The sequence below is a fragment of the Struthio camelus genome, chromosome 27 (genome assembly GCF_040807025.1).
Source record: "Struthio camelus isolate bStrCam1 chromosome 27, bStrCam1.hap1, whole genome shotgun sequence".
NCBI lineage: Eukaryota > Metazoa > Chordata > Aves > Struthioniformes > Struthionidae > Struthio > Struthio camelus.
In genome coordinates, this window is record NC_090968.1 from 6,589,796 (window position 1) to 6,608,651 (window position 18,856).

Consider the following 18,856-nt stretch of genomic DNA (forward strand, 5'->3'; position numbering starts at 1 on the left):
CATGGGTAGTGAAGAACAGAAATTATTTCTGAACTCTGCACTTGAGCAAAATCCAGTTTTCCAGAAACTGGAATCAGGATAGTTTTCCTACTGATGTTGCATTTTCTAGATGAAGATTTTCATGTATATGAAGATCAAAGTGTTCAGTTGGGGCTTAGAGTCAGTGTCCTGACAGGAATCTGAGCAGGTGAGTGCTTGATCCACTGGCCATGCATTCCAAACACCAAAACAGTTCAACCACTGCTTCAGACCAGAGCTCTGTTACCAGTGAAGTTTCTGAAATCACTCCCAAAAATACCAGAGAGCAGAAAAATTTAGACGTTGCCTGGGGAACAACTAAATGCTATAGTAGTAAGGGCCATGCGTATCTGATGGACTATCTTGTGTTTAATATCTTAGAATGAGGATTAGGAAGTACTGCCTATGTCCACAGGGAAGGATTTCATACTATGCATCTGTTTTAGAAGCTAAAGATGTTAGGATTATTACACATTTAAGATTTGTGTGTATGTATGAATATCTGACCTGAGGCCAGTACTACATTTATTTGACCCTTGTTAGTAGTCCTTTTAACTAAAAGAACACTAAGCTGAAACCAATCTACTGAGTTGGTAAGTGAGCCCTCTGTCCACTTGGCAATAAAAGAACCTAAAAGGTGTTAGGTTATTGACCCTGTCAGGACTTCTTTCCAGTATGTGAATCTATGACTGGTTTTACAGGGCTGTCCATGAAGATTCTGTGACTAATCGATATCTTGTGGGCGATGTGCCAATGATAAGTCCAAACTGTGTAATGAGAAAAGCAAAGAACATAAAACTTGATGCTGAAATTGTACTGTCAATGTAAAGATTTAGATGCTGCAACTGACCTGCGAATTGTTCAGAGATCCCAGCCTTAATGTCTGGACGACCCTACTGAAATGCATTGACAAAAGCATGGCGACTACAACAGAAATGAGAAATCTTTGAGCACTGAGGGTGAGAGTAGTGCCGTGGCACCAAGCAGTTCTTAATGCAGACATTTTGAATGTCAAGAAATGATGCTCTGCTGTTATGTTAGTGGATATTGGGTTTTAACAGAGCTAGCACTCAGATGTCTGAGGCGGGATCGGGGTGTCATTTTATTAGTTCTGAGATGCACTTAAAAGCAAGTCCTGACTGGGACTGTTACTCACCCAGTGAGGGTAATGATCCTGAAGCTGAGCTGTTGTTCTAGGGGAAGCTGCAGAGAGAAGGGAGCCAGTTCTGATCATAACAATGATCTTGCTGGCTGCAGAGACATCCTGTGAGTCCTCTGCTAGTTGGAGTTTCCTAAATTCTGAGAGCTTCGTGACCAGGTTATATGAACTGGTGCTGACTATAGGTATGAAAATGCCAGGGTATGTTAACCTGTACTGTAAATTAATGGCAGCATAATTAATCTCCAGATTAGAAAATACAATTTGTGATGTTAGTTTGTAATAGATTAAATTATGGTTACTGCTTTGCGGTACGTTCATGATAACAATGTAATTACTGTGGTTATTCTCTCAGTAACAGAGCAATGCAGTAGCATACTGATGCGTATTTTGTAAGATATAACACTGTATAGAGTCACCCTGGCATATCTATGTTCAGTTGCATGCCACCCTAATATCTTGCTTGATGAACCTGCAAAGAGTGACTGTATGAACATGCTGCCCTGAGTGACAGATGGATATTATGATAGTATACAGAATTTGATAATATATGAAAATACTTCACTAGGGCTTAATGAATGCATCCTGTTCTAAAAAAAATCTGCTCCCAGGGATTGATTTGGCCCACAAGATCAGTAGCATAGTTAAGGTTGCTACCTTTAGCCCTGAAAACAGTTTTCCTAGAAATGAAGATTAATCCTTTTTTACTGTGTTGATGAAATAACATGATCATAAAGCATAGGAGAACAAGGGGAAGTTGACAAAGTATGTCTCTGATTAATTGCTATAATAGATTGCAGGTTGCTGACTGAGGAAATTTTTTCAGTGCTCATTTTTCAGCATTTAAAACTAATGCAAAAGGGAAGACAAAGAAGAAACAGCTAGTTAGAGGCCATGAACAATTTCGTGCCTGTGAGTCACCTAGCAGCTGTCCTTCAGACTGCTTTGCTGTTACCTTGATGGGAAGTTCTGTGAAATAGAAGGATAGTACAGTGGTTAACATGATAAACTGGGACTTGGGTCCTGTCTGCAGTTCCTTGCTTTCCCCTTGGGTATCTGTAACTGCATCTAAATTATGTGCTAACATAAGTGCTACAGCTTCTACTGAAACCATAACTTCCTGAGTCTGCATTGCGTAATGATGGTTCTGCTTTTATCTTCACTCAGTTTGGGGAGAGATCCTGATCCACTAAAACGGTTGAAGAATTCCCGATACCTTAAAGATAAGCATGTGCTGAAGGATTGAGTCTGAATTTCTCAGCTATTCAGAAAACGTCATTACAGGGAACACTGCAGTACTGTGGTAGGAGACATTGCTAGTATGTGATGGCAGTGATGTTTTGTTTTGTTAGAGCTTTTTGGAAAATAACTTTAATCTTTTTGTTCAGTTATCCACTGAAATTTTCTAGTACAGCTGTTTTTTAAAATCTCAGAGGAATTGGTGAGTGTTAGTGACAGCTTACAGGTGATGAAATTGAGAAGAGAGAATAGTTGTTTAAGTTCATACAGGTTCTACAAGACCAACTCCAGTCTTTCAGAGAGCTTTTTCCACTTCTGATGCCAATAGGAGCTATGATAGCTCAGAATCTATGGAAAATAGCACCTCAATGAGTGCTACTTCTGAAAACATTAGCCGCAGTGACTTAATGTATTAGAATCAGTGGTGCAGATAGCCCTAAGCCTAAGGTGTCCTGACTCTCCTGATTAGTTTAGATGATTAGAGGAAACGGTGAGTTCAGTACATTTAAAAAAATACTGAGTGGGTTGCTGCTGAGTTGGACATGGCAGGGTATGTACACTAGCGAAGGAATGGAGGACAGGCCCCCAAGAGGGAAAGTTCTAGTGAAGATTCCAGCAGCTGTTCCAAGTGGTGCCTCATGGACCTGTGATCTTAGTGGATTTTGGTTTCTTATTTTTGAAACTAAGTGCTGTCATGTTAGAACCAGCTCAACAGTTTAAAATCTTCCCCAGAGGCTAAGTATGTTGTTTTTCCCCTTCAGTTGCCAATCGTGTGATTCTGAAGTGGGTTGTCACCTATCTTGTTAAACAAAACTTTGTGTTCTACAAGCGATGCAGTTTATCTCTAGCAAAAAACCAAATCCAGGAACAGCCTGTGGTTCTGAAGGAAGTGTCTGTCTTGGCTTTGTAGACCTTCTGAGATATCTTCATACACTAAAAGAACCCACAAAACCTTCAGAAGCAAGGAGATAAGACGCAGTGGAGTTTATCTTTTTTGCACGTGTGTTTGGTGAGCTCAGTTGATTGCTTGCTTCTAGCCTGTAGAAGATTCAAGAGGATGCAACTTTAGTCAGCAATGAGAGAGTTTACCTGTTTGTCTTGCACTGTCTAGACAAAAAAGCATATGGACAGTATTGCATCTTAGCCAACCCAAGATGATTTGGTAAAGCTTCACAGGGAATGTGGACTCTCAGCCTGTAGGGGAAGGCAGCTGAAAATGGAAGAGCCAGAACTAAACGTATCCCTCGTATCCCTAAAGTAGAACTGAGGGGAGTGTAAATGATGCCAATGATTTTTTTCCTTGCTCTATACAGGAGTCATCTCTACCCTGTCTGAGAAACAACTGCCTCCTTGAGCAAATCCTCAGTGCTGGAGCTAGTGAGGAATAGCGAACAAGCTCCCAGCCCTGAGAAGGTATGTGACCGTTCTCACTGCATGCGCGGAGATTCACGGTAGCAGGGAAGTGGTGCTGTAGGTTAAAGCTAGGAGTATGTATACTTTCCAGTATACATCACCCATCTAGATTATTCCTGAATAGCTGATTCCTGAGATGTTGACTTTTCTGCAGCTGTCTCCATGGTATAATGAGCTGCCTGTCTCCTGACATCAGAACCGTAGGAGAAAGGAGGTTGAGAGCACAACCTCTGCTAAGGGCTCTCACTCCCTGACAGCTTGAAGGCAACAAACTGCCAGCAGCCTAGCCTGTTCTCTTTCCTGCAGTATGGCAGCCTATAGTACCATCTGCTGGCTGACACCACCTCTGCTCTGATATTTCATCTGTTTTGATATTAGTGGGGAAATGTTCCATGCTAAATTACCTTCCAACTACAGGAGAAAGCTCTATAGCTATGGAAGAATAATGTTTTGACATGCTGCTTATTTGACTTTGAAGAATTATATCCATTTAACAGACCTTAGATGGGTACAAGTTATTAGGCACTACATACTTTTAAGAAAGCAAGTTAGTACTATGCAAACACAGCAGCTGCATTCAGTAATAACTTAATAGCCCATCCTATTTAACTTTTTATTATAATTGTTTGAAGAACTTAATAGATTACTTGTACTTAATTATTCGGTGTTTAATCATGTATTGGTGAGATCATAAACTAAATGAGGGATAGGGCATTCACATAGTTGTGTTTGGTTTTTTGTTTTCCCTTTATACAGGAAAGCAGCCCTGTTCTGAAAGGGACACATCCTACTCTGAGAATTCAGTGAGCGTGAAGCGTGTGCATGCTTACATGTTTCACCTCCCTTTCCTTTCGCTGTTCTGAGAAGAGGTGGCTGTATTTTTGAAGTTTTTGGAGAACAGTAACTTCAAAGTTATTGTTTCAGTCACCTGAGAGACTGGTTTAGGCTTACAGATTTTCTTTGCATCCATTATGGCTAAATAATAAAATCTCCTTATGGCTTCATGTTGTAGCCTTGGGCATGCTTAACTTTGGCTGGAAAAGGAGGATGAGGGAAGGGGAGTAAGATTTTAAATCACTACTTAGGTTAACCCTGATAGGATTGTCAAAGATTCAGGATTCCCTGTGAAGGAGACAGCAGGGTTAGAGGAAACAGGATAACAAAGCTCAGTGCAGTATAGATCAGCTGGCTCTTTTGTGATCTTGAGCTAAAGAAAATAAATAGCTCCTATTGGTGTTGCTATAGCACTGCAAGTTGTCCTTTTTCATACAAAGGCTCTATAAAAACTTAAGCTTCACAAGCCCTGTTGGTAGACTTCCGTAACGAAAACAGACATCAGTGATTTTGTATACATGGTAAATATACTTCATATGGCTCCCATAGAGAAGGGTTGATGCACCTGTAGTTTAGCAATTAAGTCTTCCTTGTCTGATCATGTCAGCCATGGAACTACCATGAGGATAACATACCTGCCAAGCAGATTGGAGCTTAAAATATGGCTCCTGACAACAGTGCAAGATCCTGTCCCATGCATGTGGGACTTGACACTTCAGAATGCCAAACAGTTGAACTTGACTTGGTTTCCTATGCATGAGGCACTGCATAGAAGTGACTGGGCTCCTTCAGAGGATCATGGATAGAAACGGAGCTTTACTTCAGAGATAATGGAGGCACAGAGCTGAGGCAACAGAATCAAGGTCATAGAACAAGTTTGCTTCAGAGGTGGGAAGTGAGCCCCAGAATTCCTATATACTAAATTTGTATTAATACCTATATTAGAACTGAGCTTTCATTTCTTTAATGGGTTTTTTAATGGGACATGTGAATTGTGTCAAGAAGGGATTACATAACTGATGCTAATGAGAATTAAGCACGAGAGAGCACAAGGTAATATTCCCACACATTAGGATTTAAATATAAGCCAAATCTAATTTTTTAGCTCGAACAAGTAATGTATCTGGTAGCGTGATGTTGGGAGATCTCAGAATTCATGTGGTCAGGAAAAAGATTCTAGGGGCTTCTAAGCCATCTCTGCTTTGAGCGTAAACTGCGCATTGCTGCTCCCAGTACTGTGGTGTGCTGGCCAAGGCACTATCTTATGACTGAACTATGAAAATATTTATCTTGATAATCTTCCAGGCCAGATGAAAAAAATGCTTCTGAGGCAGAGTTGAACTTGACTTAAAAAGAGGTCTCCAGTCTCCATTGCTATCACTTTCACTGGCATTGTATTCACTTACTGTTGTTGTTAATGCATTGCTAACCTTTTAAAATTTATACTGGGCAAAAGATTAGCTATTTCCTCATGTACCTTGAGGTACGTGACAGAAGCACAGTTGCAGCAGTTGAAGAACTTATCTTGTACTGGCGGGGAAGAATTTCTGAAATGCATATGAAAAATTCATATTTAACTCACCAGAACAGAAGACTTCAATTTCCCTCACCTATGAGGAATCATTACTTTTCATCTGTTCATGAAATAGGTATACTTATGTCAAGAGTGAAAGTGAAACAAATGTAATTCTTAATGCAAGATGTCCATATACATTAAGCCACAAAACAAGGACTGAATTCCCTATTCTGCGATGTAATATTTGCAACTTCTACATAATTCAACTCCATGTTTAGCTACACGAAAATTTCTGGCTTTTTTCTATGATAAAATCCTTTGCTGTTATATTCAAATTGCTAGTGCTATCTGTAAGAGTCTTTCTGCAGCACTTTTTCAGATGTTTTATCATTATTCTTCATTTAAAATGTCAGCCTTGTTCTGTCATATCTTCTGTGCTTGGTTTGAAAAGCTTTACAAGTGTCAGGCTGGAGTTGTCAGAAATAGCAATGAAGGCTACATCTTTTCTCTCCTAAGAACAAGCTTAAAAGATTTGTGTAGAAAGACTGGATTGAACTGGCACAGCAAACTTCAGGTTGTTCCTACACATCAGGATTTCTTCATAGTGAAATGTAGGGAAGGCTATTTTGCCTAAATCTGGAATTACAGGACTTGTGTCTTCAGGCTTTTAAGCAAGCAGCATTTTTCCTTATTCTGAAATGCATCTCACCTCTAATATTTTCCTATGGCTTTGTCTATTTTGTTTGCTGTTGGGCTATCAGATATGCAGACTCACAAGGAGATGTAACAGGAAAGCAAATGCTGGCTGTTCTATTCTGATCAGGTTCCTGCTCCTTGCCGCTGTGTTCTCGTAAGTACATGAACAGATAAGAGCCAAGTCCTGGTAGGGCAGGTGTTTTGGGTAATGGGAGCTTAGAAACTTTTTGGTTCGTACACGACTTCCTATGTTTCTACAAACATTCACGAAGAAATTCCCCTGCTGCAAACCTCTGCACAATTCTAGCTTGAAGGAGTTCTAGTTTCTCCCTGGGCATCAGGTATTAGCCATGGCTGGAGTCAGGATAATGTCTTGATGGGCTGATCTGAAGTGGTTTGGCAAAATCCTATGTTCTTAAATTCTTCCTGCTATTTACCATGCCAAAATATAGGTTGTTATAGGGCATGGGAACTTGGATTTGAAAATCTATCACAAAAAGGCTGGGAACACCAAGCAGGGAACAGAATTTTGTTTAGGATTAATGCAACATTAGCTGTTATCCCTACAAGGAATTCCATGTTATTTGCATGCAAGGGTAAGGGTGTGCTTTCTGTTCGGTCGCAAGAAACTTCTGGCTGCCTGGATCACCACGCCCCTCTGGAGACCTCTAATGGAGCATAGAGGCAAGTGCAGTACTTCTAATTAAGGGCGATGAATGGTATCAGTGGGAGGGATGCACAGTGTGAAATCTGTTCATTAGTCAAACATTTGTGTGCAGATGCAAATATGTTCTGCTGAAGTCATAACTTTAAACGTTATCTAAAATGTAAAGTCTTTACCCCACTGCATTGCTTTTACAACAGAAGCTGATCTAGGCAATAAGAACTTACTAAAAATCAAAACGAGGCAATTTAAAAATCAGTACGACTTCCTCAATTTTTCTTGCATGCCCTGTTGGTCCTCAGAGATAGTTGCACTTCCTGGTCAGCACTAGTAAAAAAATTCATATTTGTCTGGGCTATTATGTGCGAGATAATGTGTAATCTCAGGTTAGAGTGAAGAGCCCAGTCAAATATTACAGGAGACCTTTCCATCTTGAAAGGTTTCAGAAATAAGCACAATACAAACATGTAAGGGGATCCAGTTATATATAAACAAACTGTTATTGCATTCTCTTCCTTAAACACAATTAGATTGCCAACAAGTTTACTTTTGGATTACTTGGATCAAGTGTTGCATTCACAGAGGTTTACTAAGTACCTAGAATTTTGTCTGAATCCTCAAGTTTTAAAACTTAGTTGTAGAGTGCTTGTAGGTTTCATCGTATGCTCAGGTGCTTCTGTGCAGTCTAACTGCATCTGTTCCTTGTCATAGTGATAAAGGAATGGCTATTCCATATCTAACTCAGTAAACTGAGTATTATGTAAGCTTTGTAACCTAAAAGTTAGTTAAAAACCTCCAAGGACAAAGAAACAAAGCTGTCACCTCAACTCTGCCCTACGGGAGAAACCTGCTCCTTTCTTTGCGTATAGAGTATTTAGGTTTAGAGAAATTGTCCAGTGATTCATCCAGAGTCACTTTCTCTCCATCAGCAGCTAGTAGAACCAAACAATGAAAAAACAATAAAATGTTCAAGGAAATTATTTTGTCTCTTCTCGAAATTCAAAGATTTTGAATCACATCTGTGGCTTAGTGTTTGGAATTAATCCATTTAAGTTTCATTAAAATCCTGATGATGATATCAGTTTTTTCAAGGTAGCATTTTTCCATCTTAACTTCCTTTTTAGTGCCAGGTGCTTCAGAGTACAAGGAATATGAAATGAAGACTTGAGTAAAACTTTCTTCCTTAGGTAGTCTTGTTGAAATAGATATTTATGACATTGTATCTGCATGCTCCTCAGTAAACCTCAGATTTCAATGGAAGTAGAAATAAAGCTTCAAAAAAAAAAAAACTTAAGGCTGTACTTAGCCTGCTCTTCTTATCCTGTACTAATTTCCCCTTTTGGGCCATAGTAGCAAAATGTACTGCTTCTAAAATCCCTTCTGAAATTGTTTCTCTTTAGCAGCCTTTCCTTTCCCATCTGCCCTCTTGTGGAAATGTAAATAGTGCAGCAAAGCTTTACCTTCAGTTTTATGAACATTGTTTCTTTGTTTTTTTATTTGGTTGCTTTTTTCCTGTCCACTGAAGAGGCCCCAGGGAACAATTTATTGTGCTGTTAGTCTGCTGCCCTGAGTGCTCCCTCTGAGATGGGGAAGCTTCAGAGGTTTTTGTCTTGGTGTTATTAGTAAAATCTGTTTGTGGCAAACCTTAGAAACTAAATTACAGGATGAACTGCATGCTGCAGAACCAAGTTGAAATGGTGGTTATCTTACTGAGGGAAAAGAAATACTCAGCCCTTTGCCCTAAAGCAACTTTGCCTATTTTGTGTAGCTTAGATTTAGGACAATCAATGGATTTGAAATGGACTACAAGATCTGTGTGTGTATTTACTCATACCAGAACAAACATTCAGCTTCTCCTGTTTCAAAATATGATGACTTCTCACTGATTTATGAAATATGCCCATATTTCAACATAAGATTTAGGAAGAAAAGTAAAGATCTTCAGGATTTATTTGCCCTTCCATTAGCTTTTCTGTAGGCTGAGGACTATAACGAAGTCCTGTCTGTTGGCATGTAGATGCCTGTCTCCTTAAGTAGGAATGAAGAGATGTAAGATAATTATGACCCATTTGGCCTGAACAAAAACTGGCGTTGCATCACTGATTCTGTGATCAGTAAGAATGAGGAAAAGTTGATCAGAGGCTTCTTTCATTTCCAAAAGTCATATGTATTAGTATCAGCAGGACTATTGATTCCCCCGCCCCCCAGAACTAATATTCGGTTTCATTTAAACATGACAATAAAAGATGAGAAAAGCCCTCCTCCATTTCTGGTGTGATTAACACAGGTTAGGTGGAGTTTGTTGCTAATGCATGGAACAGTAACAACCACCACAAGGGAAGATGGGATCATGCCAGCTGGAGAGCCTTTCTTTTTGTATAATATCCTCTCTCCATAACTTAGCTTCCTCACAGAAGCTTCTATTTCTAGAACAGAACAAGGAACCTGAATTATGAGTTCAGATTTGTAGACCACTGGTGAATGATGCTGGGCAACTATGCAGAAAGAATGTGACATTTTTCTTACAGGGACAGTGCAAATCTGAGTTAATTTTGGTTCCTGTATCTGTTCTCTTAGTATTGTCTTAAAACATACTGCTGCCCGCACACAGCGAAACTAAGAATAGAAGTAGGTGGTGTGGGAGTGAGAAATAATGCAGAGAATCAGGATTTTAATGCTATTAATCTATTGGTGTCAATTACTACTAGTTCTGATGGGAAGGCTAGACTCTACAAGCTAGTTTAATTATTTTCCAGTTAGTGTTAATCTCAGTTAATGAAAATTCTCAAAACCAGGAAAAAGGTTACAAAATTGACTTATTCATGAGACAACTCTCAATCTATAAAAAAATCAAAGATATCATTGCAAATATCTTTGCTTTACTGATATTTTATTTTTTAGATGATCAAAACACTATTAAGTTCTTGGTAAATCAGTGTGTGACAGTTCAGAAAAGATCTAAATAGAAGATGAGAACTTGTCTTAAAGAAATGAAACAAAAAGACTCAGGTGGCAAGCCTCTACACAAGCCATGGATATCTAGATAATTATGTGGTGCCTTAGTATTGTATATATCTGTACAATACAGCTGGGGAAGAGAATCATTTGAAGAACTGAGGGAGACCAAGTCTTGACCCTAAAATCTGTGTCCCTAAGTGTAAGTGTCTAAATACCTTTGGTGAACAGCCTAAAATCGCCTTAGGGCTAGGCTTAAATCACCTTTTTCTTAAAAAAACAAAAAACTAAAAAACAACACCAAGAGAAGTCAGGAATTGCACCCAATGTTTTTACGCCTCCAGAGTGTGCCCTAGCTACTCAAACATTTATTTTCCTAGTTCATGTCATGAATGTCATCTCCCCAGAGCATCTGTTGCTTAAAAGGGAACTTAATTTCCTGCTGTTTATAACTGAGGTAATTCTTCATGTGCAGAAACAGCAAAGTCCTATGTTGTGGTATAGAGTGAACAGATATAGAGTGAACAGGGCATGCATGTCTCAAGCTAAGAGACAAAGATGCTTGATTTCAGTTTTATGTTTGGGCATGGTACTCAGGCCACTCAGATATGACCAAAGAGATTCTTTAGAACTGCATATTAAGCCCAGATCACTTTCTTGGGATGTTTTTGCTAATGTTGTCAATGACTCCTATTTGCTGTTATCACTGTTTTCTGAAATGTCTTGTTCATACTCACAGCCTAAGCAAAGCAAGTATAGAAACATCCCAGGTTACACAGAGGTTAAAGACAAGTTGAAAGCAACAAGTGTGTATTAAGGCGATATCTGGATTTAGAAGGAGGCATGCTTGCCAGATTTTGTATAATACATGAACTCTTAACAAATATTCTCCATTTCTGTGTGTTCCCAGCCTTGCAGTAGTGCAAAGAAGCTGTACTGTGGTTCATGTGATTGGTATAATGCTTTTTAGTCTTGGCCATGACACACCTGGCACTAGTGTGAAAGCCTTTATTTCCTTCTTCTGACTACTCTGGCAGTAGTTATCACATGCAGAGTGGCTTGGAAGGAGTCACTGAGGGCTCGTATACAGAGTTGCACAGTTTATCTCAACCCCAACCTCAGAGCTTCTCTTGCATTTTCTGTCTGCCCCTCATAATCTCAATGAGTATACTTTTCTGCCCCCCCCCACCCCACCCCCAAAAGGTTCCATGCATAAAGGTTTGTGGGGGGGGGGGGGGAAATCACCTGCACATTTTACAGCTTCCTCAAATTCTAGATTAAACAGATTTGGGATTGAGTTCTAGCCCAAGAATCAGGGTACTCCTTAGGTCTTCTGACATTGCATTCCTTCATATATGTGACAGAGCGCAGTTTAGATTGGTAATTAACTGAACCAGGAGCTTTCAAGCCTGAATGCACAGTCTGGCTAACACTGAGCAGAAGCTGGAAACAATGCAGTAATAATGCTCAATTTACAGATAGCAGATTTGATTAGAGGGAAGGAATCTGTTCCATGGATAACAACATTTCCCATTTTCATGTCAAACAAGAGCTAAATAGCGCAAGTTAATGAGCATGAAAAAGGAACATGAAATCAGTAAAGGATGTTATCTGGCAAGGAGGAAAATTAGGAGTAGAGGTGGAAATTGCAAGAGGAGATAATGTGACAGCATGGCTACCTTGTGTGATAAGGAGGTCCACAGATCCGGGTGTAATCACTGTTAATATAATCGTTTAGTACTTAGGATGGAAGCCGATAGTTGCCTTCTGAATGCATGTACACAAGCAGAACTGGTTCTCGATGCAGATTAGAAAGTTCCTGCTTTCGTACCTCAATGGAAAAAATTATGAGTGACAATTTGGGGGTAAAATAAAGGCAACCTTCCTCCTTCAAACCCTGTATTCTTGGTGTTGACTTACTGAGGCCCTAAAACATCTGTTTTGTGGGGAGCAAATAGTGTCTTGATTTAGTACCACAGTAGTGCCCTGATCTTATTAATTGCAACCTGCAAGTGTGTTCATGTGGAATTCTATGTGCTTATGTATATAGAAAGATACCTATGACAGTGGAATGAATCAATAAATTGTTTAAATTTAGATCGTGTTACCCAAATTTGTATTTGGCTATTTCCCTGTTGCGGTCATTTGTTATGACAGTACTTTAAAGGGCGGTTGGTATATGCTCGACTTTTCTTGCAATACTGCATTCCATTTTTGAGGCTGTATGCAATGCGCTTAGTGCATCTCTATCTGCTCCTTGCTGTATATCCATCTATCTTTTTCTGTTGCTTGTGCTGCTGGTTTGATGCAAACGAGTCACTTGCATGTTGTCAGAACAGATGGTCATTCTGATTTCAGCTTGTGACTCACCACCTGCATTTCCTAGTAAGCTGGGTGGCCAAGTATTTACATGTATCCTATGAAAGGAGGAAATGAACGTTTCTGTCACAAATTTGTCTCTAAATTTCTACCATCCCCCTAAAACTGGCATTTCCTAGTTGTACTTGACAAAAGCTGTGGCAGAAATAAGAGATTAGGAAAACAAAACGAGAGTAACGATACAGACTTTTTGAGGTACAAGTTATCTCTTCGTACAATCCAAGTACAACTATATACTGGCCTAAATCTGACTACTGGCGCTACTGCTAGATTCCCAATTTGGGAAGATGGCAGATATTGCTTCACTTTTTAACAGCAATACTGTTGAAAGACACTGAATTGATGTTTAATTTATGTAGTGGACTAGGGAACACCTGCTTTACAAAAAGACTTGTGGGAGATTCCTATAGGGTCAGTACCCAGATGAAGGACTAGGTATAAAAATGAGCTGAGCAACCACTTTGATACCTTAATTGGGACTTTTCCCATAGGTGCTGAATTCGCTTGCAAACTCTGACTGGAAGACAGGCAGCATTGCTGCCAGCCTTCTCTATCCTATTCTGTTAATGTGTCTCAGAACAGTCTTGAAATATTGCTGGAGAAGGGAAAAGCATCTGCAGCTGTGGTGTTTAGTATCTGTTATCACTGCTGTTATCTTCATACTGTGGAAGCTTAGGCTTGGTGACCCAGTTAGCCCATTCCAGTATAATGTTCCTGTATTGCTTCCTAATTGATTTTATGCTCTAAGTTAACTGGAGTTGCCACAGCTCCCATTTTGAACTTTTTCTTGCCCTAGCAGGAACCTTTACTAGATTCCACCATACATTTTTTTTATGGAGACCGATCTATTTGCTAAAATGCCATCTCAGTGAGAACAGCTGGTTTAGAAACTTCTATTTAGGGAAAAAAAAAAAAATTAATAGGTCTGTTTTTGAGCATTCCTGGCAGATCTGTCATCTGTTCCTCAGCCCAAATGACAAGTGAGTTATACAATAGGGCTTGACAAAGTTCAAACCATATTGCATAGCAGATGCTCTGATACTATTATTCAGTAACTCCACACAGACTCCCCATTGTCATCGCCTTCCCTTGAGGCAATTTATGACCAGCTCTCTCTTTGCAGCATTACATTATGGCTACATTAATCCTAAAAATACATTAACCTCACCTTTGGCTTTGCAATTTTTTTCTCAAGTTCCGTTCTGTACCCCTCCAGCCACCTCCATGCAGTGGGTTTGTTCTACACTACATTGTCTTATTACCTCCAAGGTGATCGGTTTGATATATTTCAACATTTTTCCCCTAATTCACTAGCTCTAGTCTTTTCAGATTTAGTTTGCCCATAAATCCCGTAGCAGCAGCATCCTTAGAAGATAATGATCATGCCCCTCTTTCTGTTCTGTCTCATTTCCCAGTCAGTCTTGCCTTAAAATTAACATCATTTGGCACTTCTCCATACATAAAATACCAGGTAATGTCATTACCTGGTCATTATATCAAATCTGTGAAATTACTGGCCCTTTTGCTTTCTAAGGACAACTATTGGCTAGTTGGTTGAATGTGGACCTAGGAGTCATCTCCTTTGGTTCTGCTCCAGATCTTCTGGTTATTTGCTTATATTGAATGATTTTCAATTATCTGATACCTTTGTTATTGTGCCAGGAATACTGGGGTCACAATGACAGATGGCCTTTCTGGAATATTTTGAGATCTAGAGCTGAAAAGAGTTGCGAAACTAATGTTTCAGTTGCATAAACTTAAGTTGCAGAAAACTCATGTGTTTCGGTTAGCACTGAAAACGTTTTCTGCACGCGCTCTCTGTACAGAAAGGTGCCTTACTTCTGTACAGCAAATGACAAATTAAATTTAAATATCTTACTGAGTAATTTATTATATATTATTTTTTGTGACAATGCCGAATAACCCAGAAATAAACCAGAGTCCTACATTTTTCTATATAGTAATTTGCTGATCAGCTGTATCCTGTCTGAGGAATGTGGCAGAAAGTCTCACTGGGTATCTGATCAGCCATGTTAGTAGCCCTTGTTCTTTTACCATTCTGCTTGGACCTTCTGATAAGCAAGTGCTGTTAATACAAAAGGAAGCTCTTGTCTCAAAATGCTTTCTGTCTTGTAGGTTTTTGCCTTAGAAAGTGTAGTACATTACTATACAGAACTGAAAAAGCTGCACATACAGTTGGTAACTTCCCTCAAATGAAAGCAGGAAAATGAGGGCAGGAGAATGATGAGGGAAGAACAAAATAAATGGTCCTCTGTGACTGTTCTCCAAAAGCTCCTTCAGACCAGGTAGAGAGGAGGAGATTAGCTATAGTCATGAAAAGAAGCTATTTTTGGCTTGCTTAGACACTGTTTTACAGTGCTTTTGTGTAGTGTATAGTACAATGGGATATTACTTGAGCTCTTTGACTCTCACTGTAATAAATAAATTTGGAGGTTTGTTTTGGGTACCTATCCAAATGTAACCAAGCTGCAAAATTGAACTGAATAATCTTGACTAGAAGGATGAGTGAAACATGAAAAATAAACTTACTAAGCTTTTGATTAAGAATTGGCATGGGTTTCCCTAGTGGTGTCTCAAGCTGTAACTGTCTCTGAACTGTGTTCCCTATTCCTAATTGAATCCCTCTGCACCAACACTTAGAGCTGAAATTTAACACACTGACCTCCAGTTGGTCTCAGGAATGATACTATCCCATCAATTTCCTAGCAAGTTATAGTTCTTTGCAGGACTGCATTAAACTATCCAATCTTTCTCATTATGGATTTCTCATAGGGCTTTTAGCTCCAAATGAGCTTTGAGGCCAACTAAATCTCTGATGAAGCTGTAGCCTCCCTTACGGCATGAAATGGAAAGTGCATCTTCTGTGCCATAGCGTGAGAACAGGTTTGCTTTTGTAGAATTAGTAGCAATAGGCACAGGTGAATTGACTCAGGATCTATAGGCATGCTGATATGATGAAAATATTGACTACAGTATGTTTAATACTCACTCTCTCTTTTTTCTCTCCAGAACCACCCATAAGGGAATTCTCAAGGTATTTCTGGCAGACTGAAGCTCTTACTGTGTAATTATCAGGATGTGCACTAACATAAGTACTATTGTACCAAAGGAGACATGAATTTTTTCTGATCAGTTTTTGGCATCCTATGATTTTGGGAGTATTTAAAAGGTAAGAAGTCCCAAACTAACTATGTTGATTGATTTAGAGTCCACTTTATTTATCTGTTGTAGCTAGCAGTGTCAGTTTTATTGCTTAAAACAAAGCTATTTCCCTCTTTGCATGAATAGACCCATTGCTATTTTGCTGGAGAAGCAAGGGAGAAGAAGTGGTGAGTGGAGAATTTAGTCTATCTCAGTGTTGATTCAGACAAATGCACCTCCCAACATTCCCATTCTTTGATGGAAGTTCAGAATATGAAGGCTGCCTATTTCCCAGTGCTTCAAATTTAGAAAAGACAAGAACTGCTGCACAGTGGATGTTGCATTTACTCAGGGACTGATCCCACATGAGGCTGAGCTCCCAAAGGATCTGGGAAGGATTGGCAACTTTTTATTAATGTTTTGCATCTTTTAGGGTAAAGATTTTTATTCTAATGGTAGCAAGGGATTCTTATTCAGACGCTCAGGTAGCAGTTTAAATTTGTGCTAAGGATCAGACGCAGAGCCACCAAAGTTCTTAGGAATGTGAGCATCAGCTGTTTTGGACATGTTTTTAAGAGTGGCTAATGATTTTTTTTTTTTTTTCCCAGTTTCTCATTTGGGATGCCCATTTTAAAATACCTTAATTGTTATCCCTACATTGGCGACCCCTTTTGAAAATATTGCCCACAGCATTTAAAGAATTGTCATAGCACCTTCAAATAATCTGAGTAAATTTGTTCACTTGTTTGCAGAAGGGAACTCACACTTTTTGAAGAAGTCAAAGAAATGATATTGAAAAATCTCTTGCATCATCGAGGATAGGTCATAAATCCACAGTAGTCCGATTTGGGTATTTGAATAAATCAAAGTAGTCAAATACGCTTATGAAAGACATGGAGGTAGGGGAATGGACAGAAAGGCCATCTAGGCCTCTTTTTCTGGAAAGTATTTCTCTGGTGAAGAAAAGGGGCTATGCCCAATGACTTTGCCTAATTTTATATGCAGCCTACTAAAATAAGCATTTTTCTGCTAAAGCATTGAATGTTCAATGCTGTGTAAATAGATCTTATCAAACCATCGAAGTTAAGGTAGAAAGGAAGATATGGTGTCTATTTTTATGGTAATTAGCTATACAACTTAATTAAAAAATAGCTCTGAGGAATCAAACCCCTTTGGCTTGCCAAGCTGTGGCTTGAAAAGCTCTCTTTTTCCCTCCCGGGGCTGTAATCATCATATTTTAAAGACAGACTTTTTTAAATCTAAAAGGAAGAATGGAAATGAGCAGAATACAGATTTTTCCCTTCTGGATCCAGCTGAAAAGATTGATGAAGTAACAGGTAGTCTTTAACAAAATCACAAGTCTACCTGACAAGAACCACACATCCATTCAAAGGGTGCAACAGCAGTAGCAGTGCATTTTAAACATACTCCCAACTGGTCTGTCAGTAACAAATTAGACTTGTCACATTCTCCAAACAGTTTTAGTGAGAACATTAACAATGTTAATGATCTGTGGTCTCAGCAGGAGAAGTTTGAGTGTAGTTCCAGGAAAGCAGAGAATAGCTTGTAATTATTTTGTTGTTTTTGAGGTTGTAGGTTTTCCAAAAAATACGTAAGGTAAGCTATTGCTTGGTTTCAGAATTTAGAGTAATTGATAGTTGTTATGCCCTCGATCATATAAACACATCAGCATATGCATAACTTGACTATCTTAGTGTCAGATTTCAAAAATACAGCAGCTCCTTTCTAAACAGTCACATAAGGACTAGAAATCCTTGGCACCCAGTTCTGGATTCTGGATTTCTGTTATGAAAATTTTGGGTTTTGCATATGCCCATGTATGATTTTTAATTTACCGAGCTGAATCAGACTGTCATCTTTGTGTGTATTGTGTGTTTGCAGGGAAGGTTGTTGCATAGTTTTGTGGAATTATTGTTTAGTCTGTCTGTCCTGATGTAGGTTTCTGCCAAGTTCTGTGTCAGGACATAATCAGATACATTGTGTTTATTTTTCATGTCCAAGCATTTATCAAAAAAAATATCATTAAAAAAGATTACTAGATTTGTATGAGTACAATCGTGCAGGTACACAGAGTAAAGGAGTAGAAATACAAATGTCTTTTCTTGTTTGTTTTGAGCTTTCATGACACACAGTATTATGTTCCCAATTTCCCAGGCTATAGAAGAGGATTAATAACGCAGAGCTGTCTCCCAAGTAGAGTAATGCAACTGAAGGGCTTTGATATACACACCTTAAAGAACTATATTTGGATGCCATTCCCATTCAGGGGGACATCCCTGTTTGACACATCTAGGACGTTCTGGTACCTGTCCCACAAAAAGCAGAGTAATCTGCTTTATCGCTGGTGTTTTGCTACAGGACAGAGGCCAAGAGGCTCTTTCACAAGTGGTTGTATAAGACCTACTGTGATAGGACCCTCACTGAGACACTGCTATAATAGCAAAATAATAATAATGGTAAAAAAAATCATAATCATCTTTCAAATTTTTTCACTATTCCTGATCCAAAATACAGTAAAGAATTCAAAATGAAAATATTCTGTATACGATTTAAAGGGCTTAAGCCCTTGTTTAAAAAAAAAAAAAAAACAGTATTTTGCTTTTCTTATAACAGACTTGCTGCATTACCTTTCTTGCCCCAGGTCCAATTCAAAGTGGAGTGCTTTATAAGGAAATATGTTCGTTGTCGAGTGTACAGGAGAAAACAGACACTAATCTACCTGTTTCTCGTAATCTCCAGTATTAAGGCCCTGGCCAGAGTCAGAATATATAGCTAGAGGAGAGAGAGAAGGCTGGAATGA

The 18,856-nt window shown here is 39.0% G+C and overlaps 1 protein-coding gene across 1 annotated transcript in view; it reads left to right on the forward strand.

The window, feature by feature from the left end:
* The first annotated feature begins 2,890 nt into the window (after positions 1-2,890).
* KCNU1 (potassium calcium-activated channel subfamily U member 1) overlaps positions 2,891-18,856 on the forward strand; it is a 212,821-nt gene continuing 196,855 nt past the window's right edge. Inside the window, exons 1-2 of the mRNA XM_068920533.1 lie at positions 2,891-2,906; positions 3,753-3,829. Coding sequence (XP_068776634.1) covers positions 2,891-2,906; positions 3,753-3,829 — 93 coding nt within the window. The remainder of the gene's footprint in view (positions 2,907-3,752; positions 3,830-18,856) is intronic.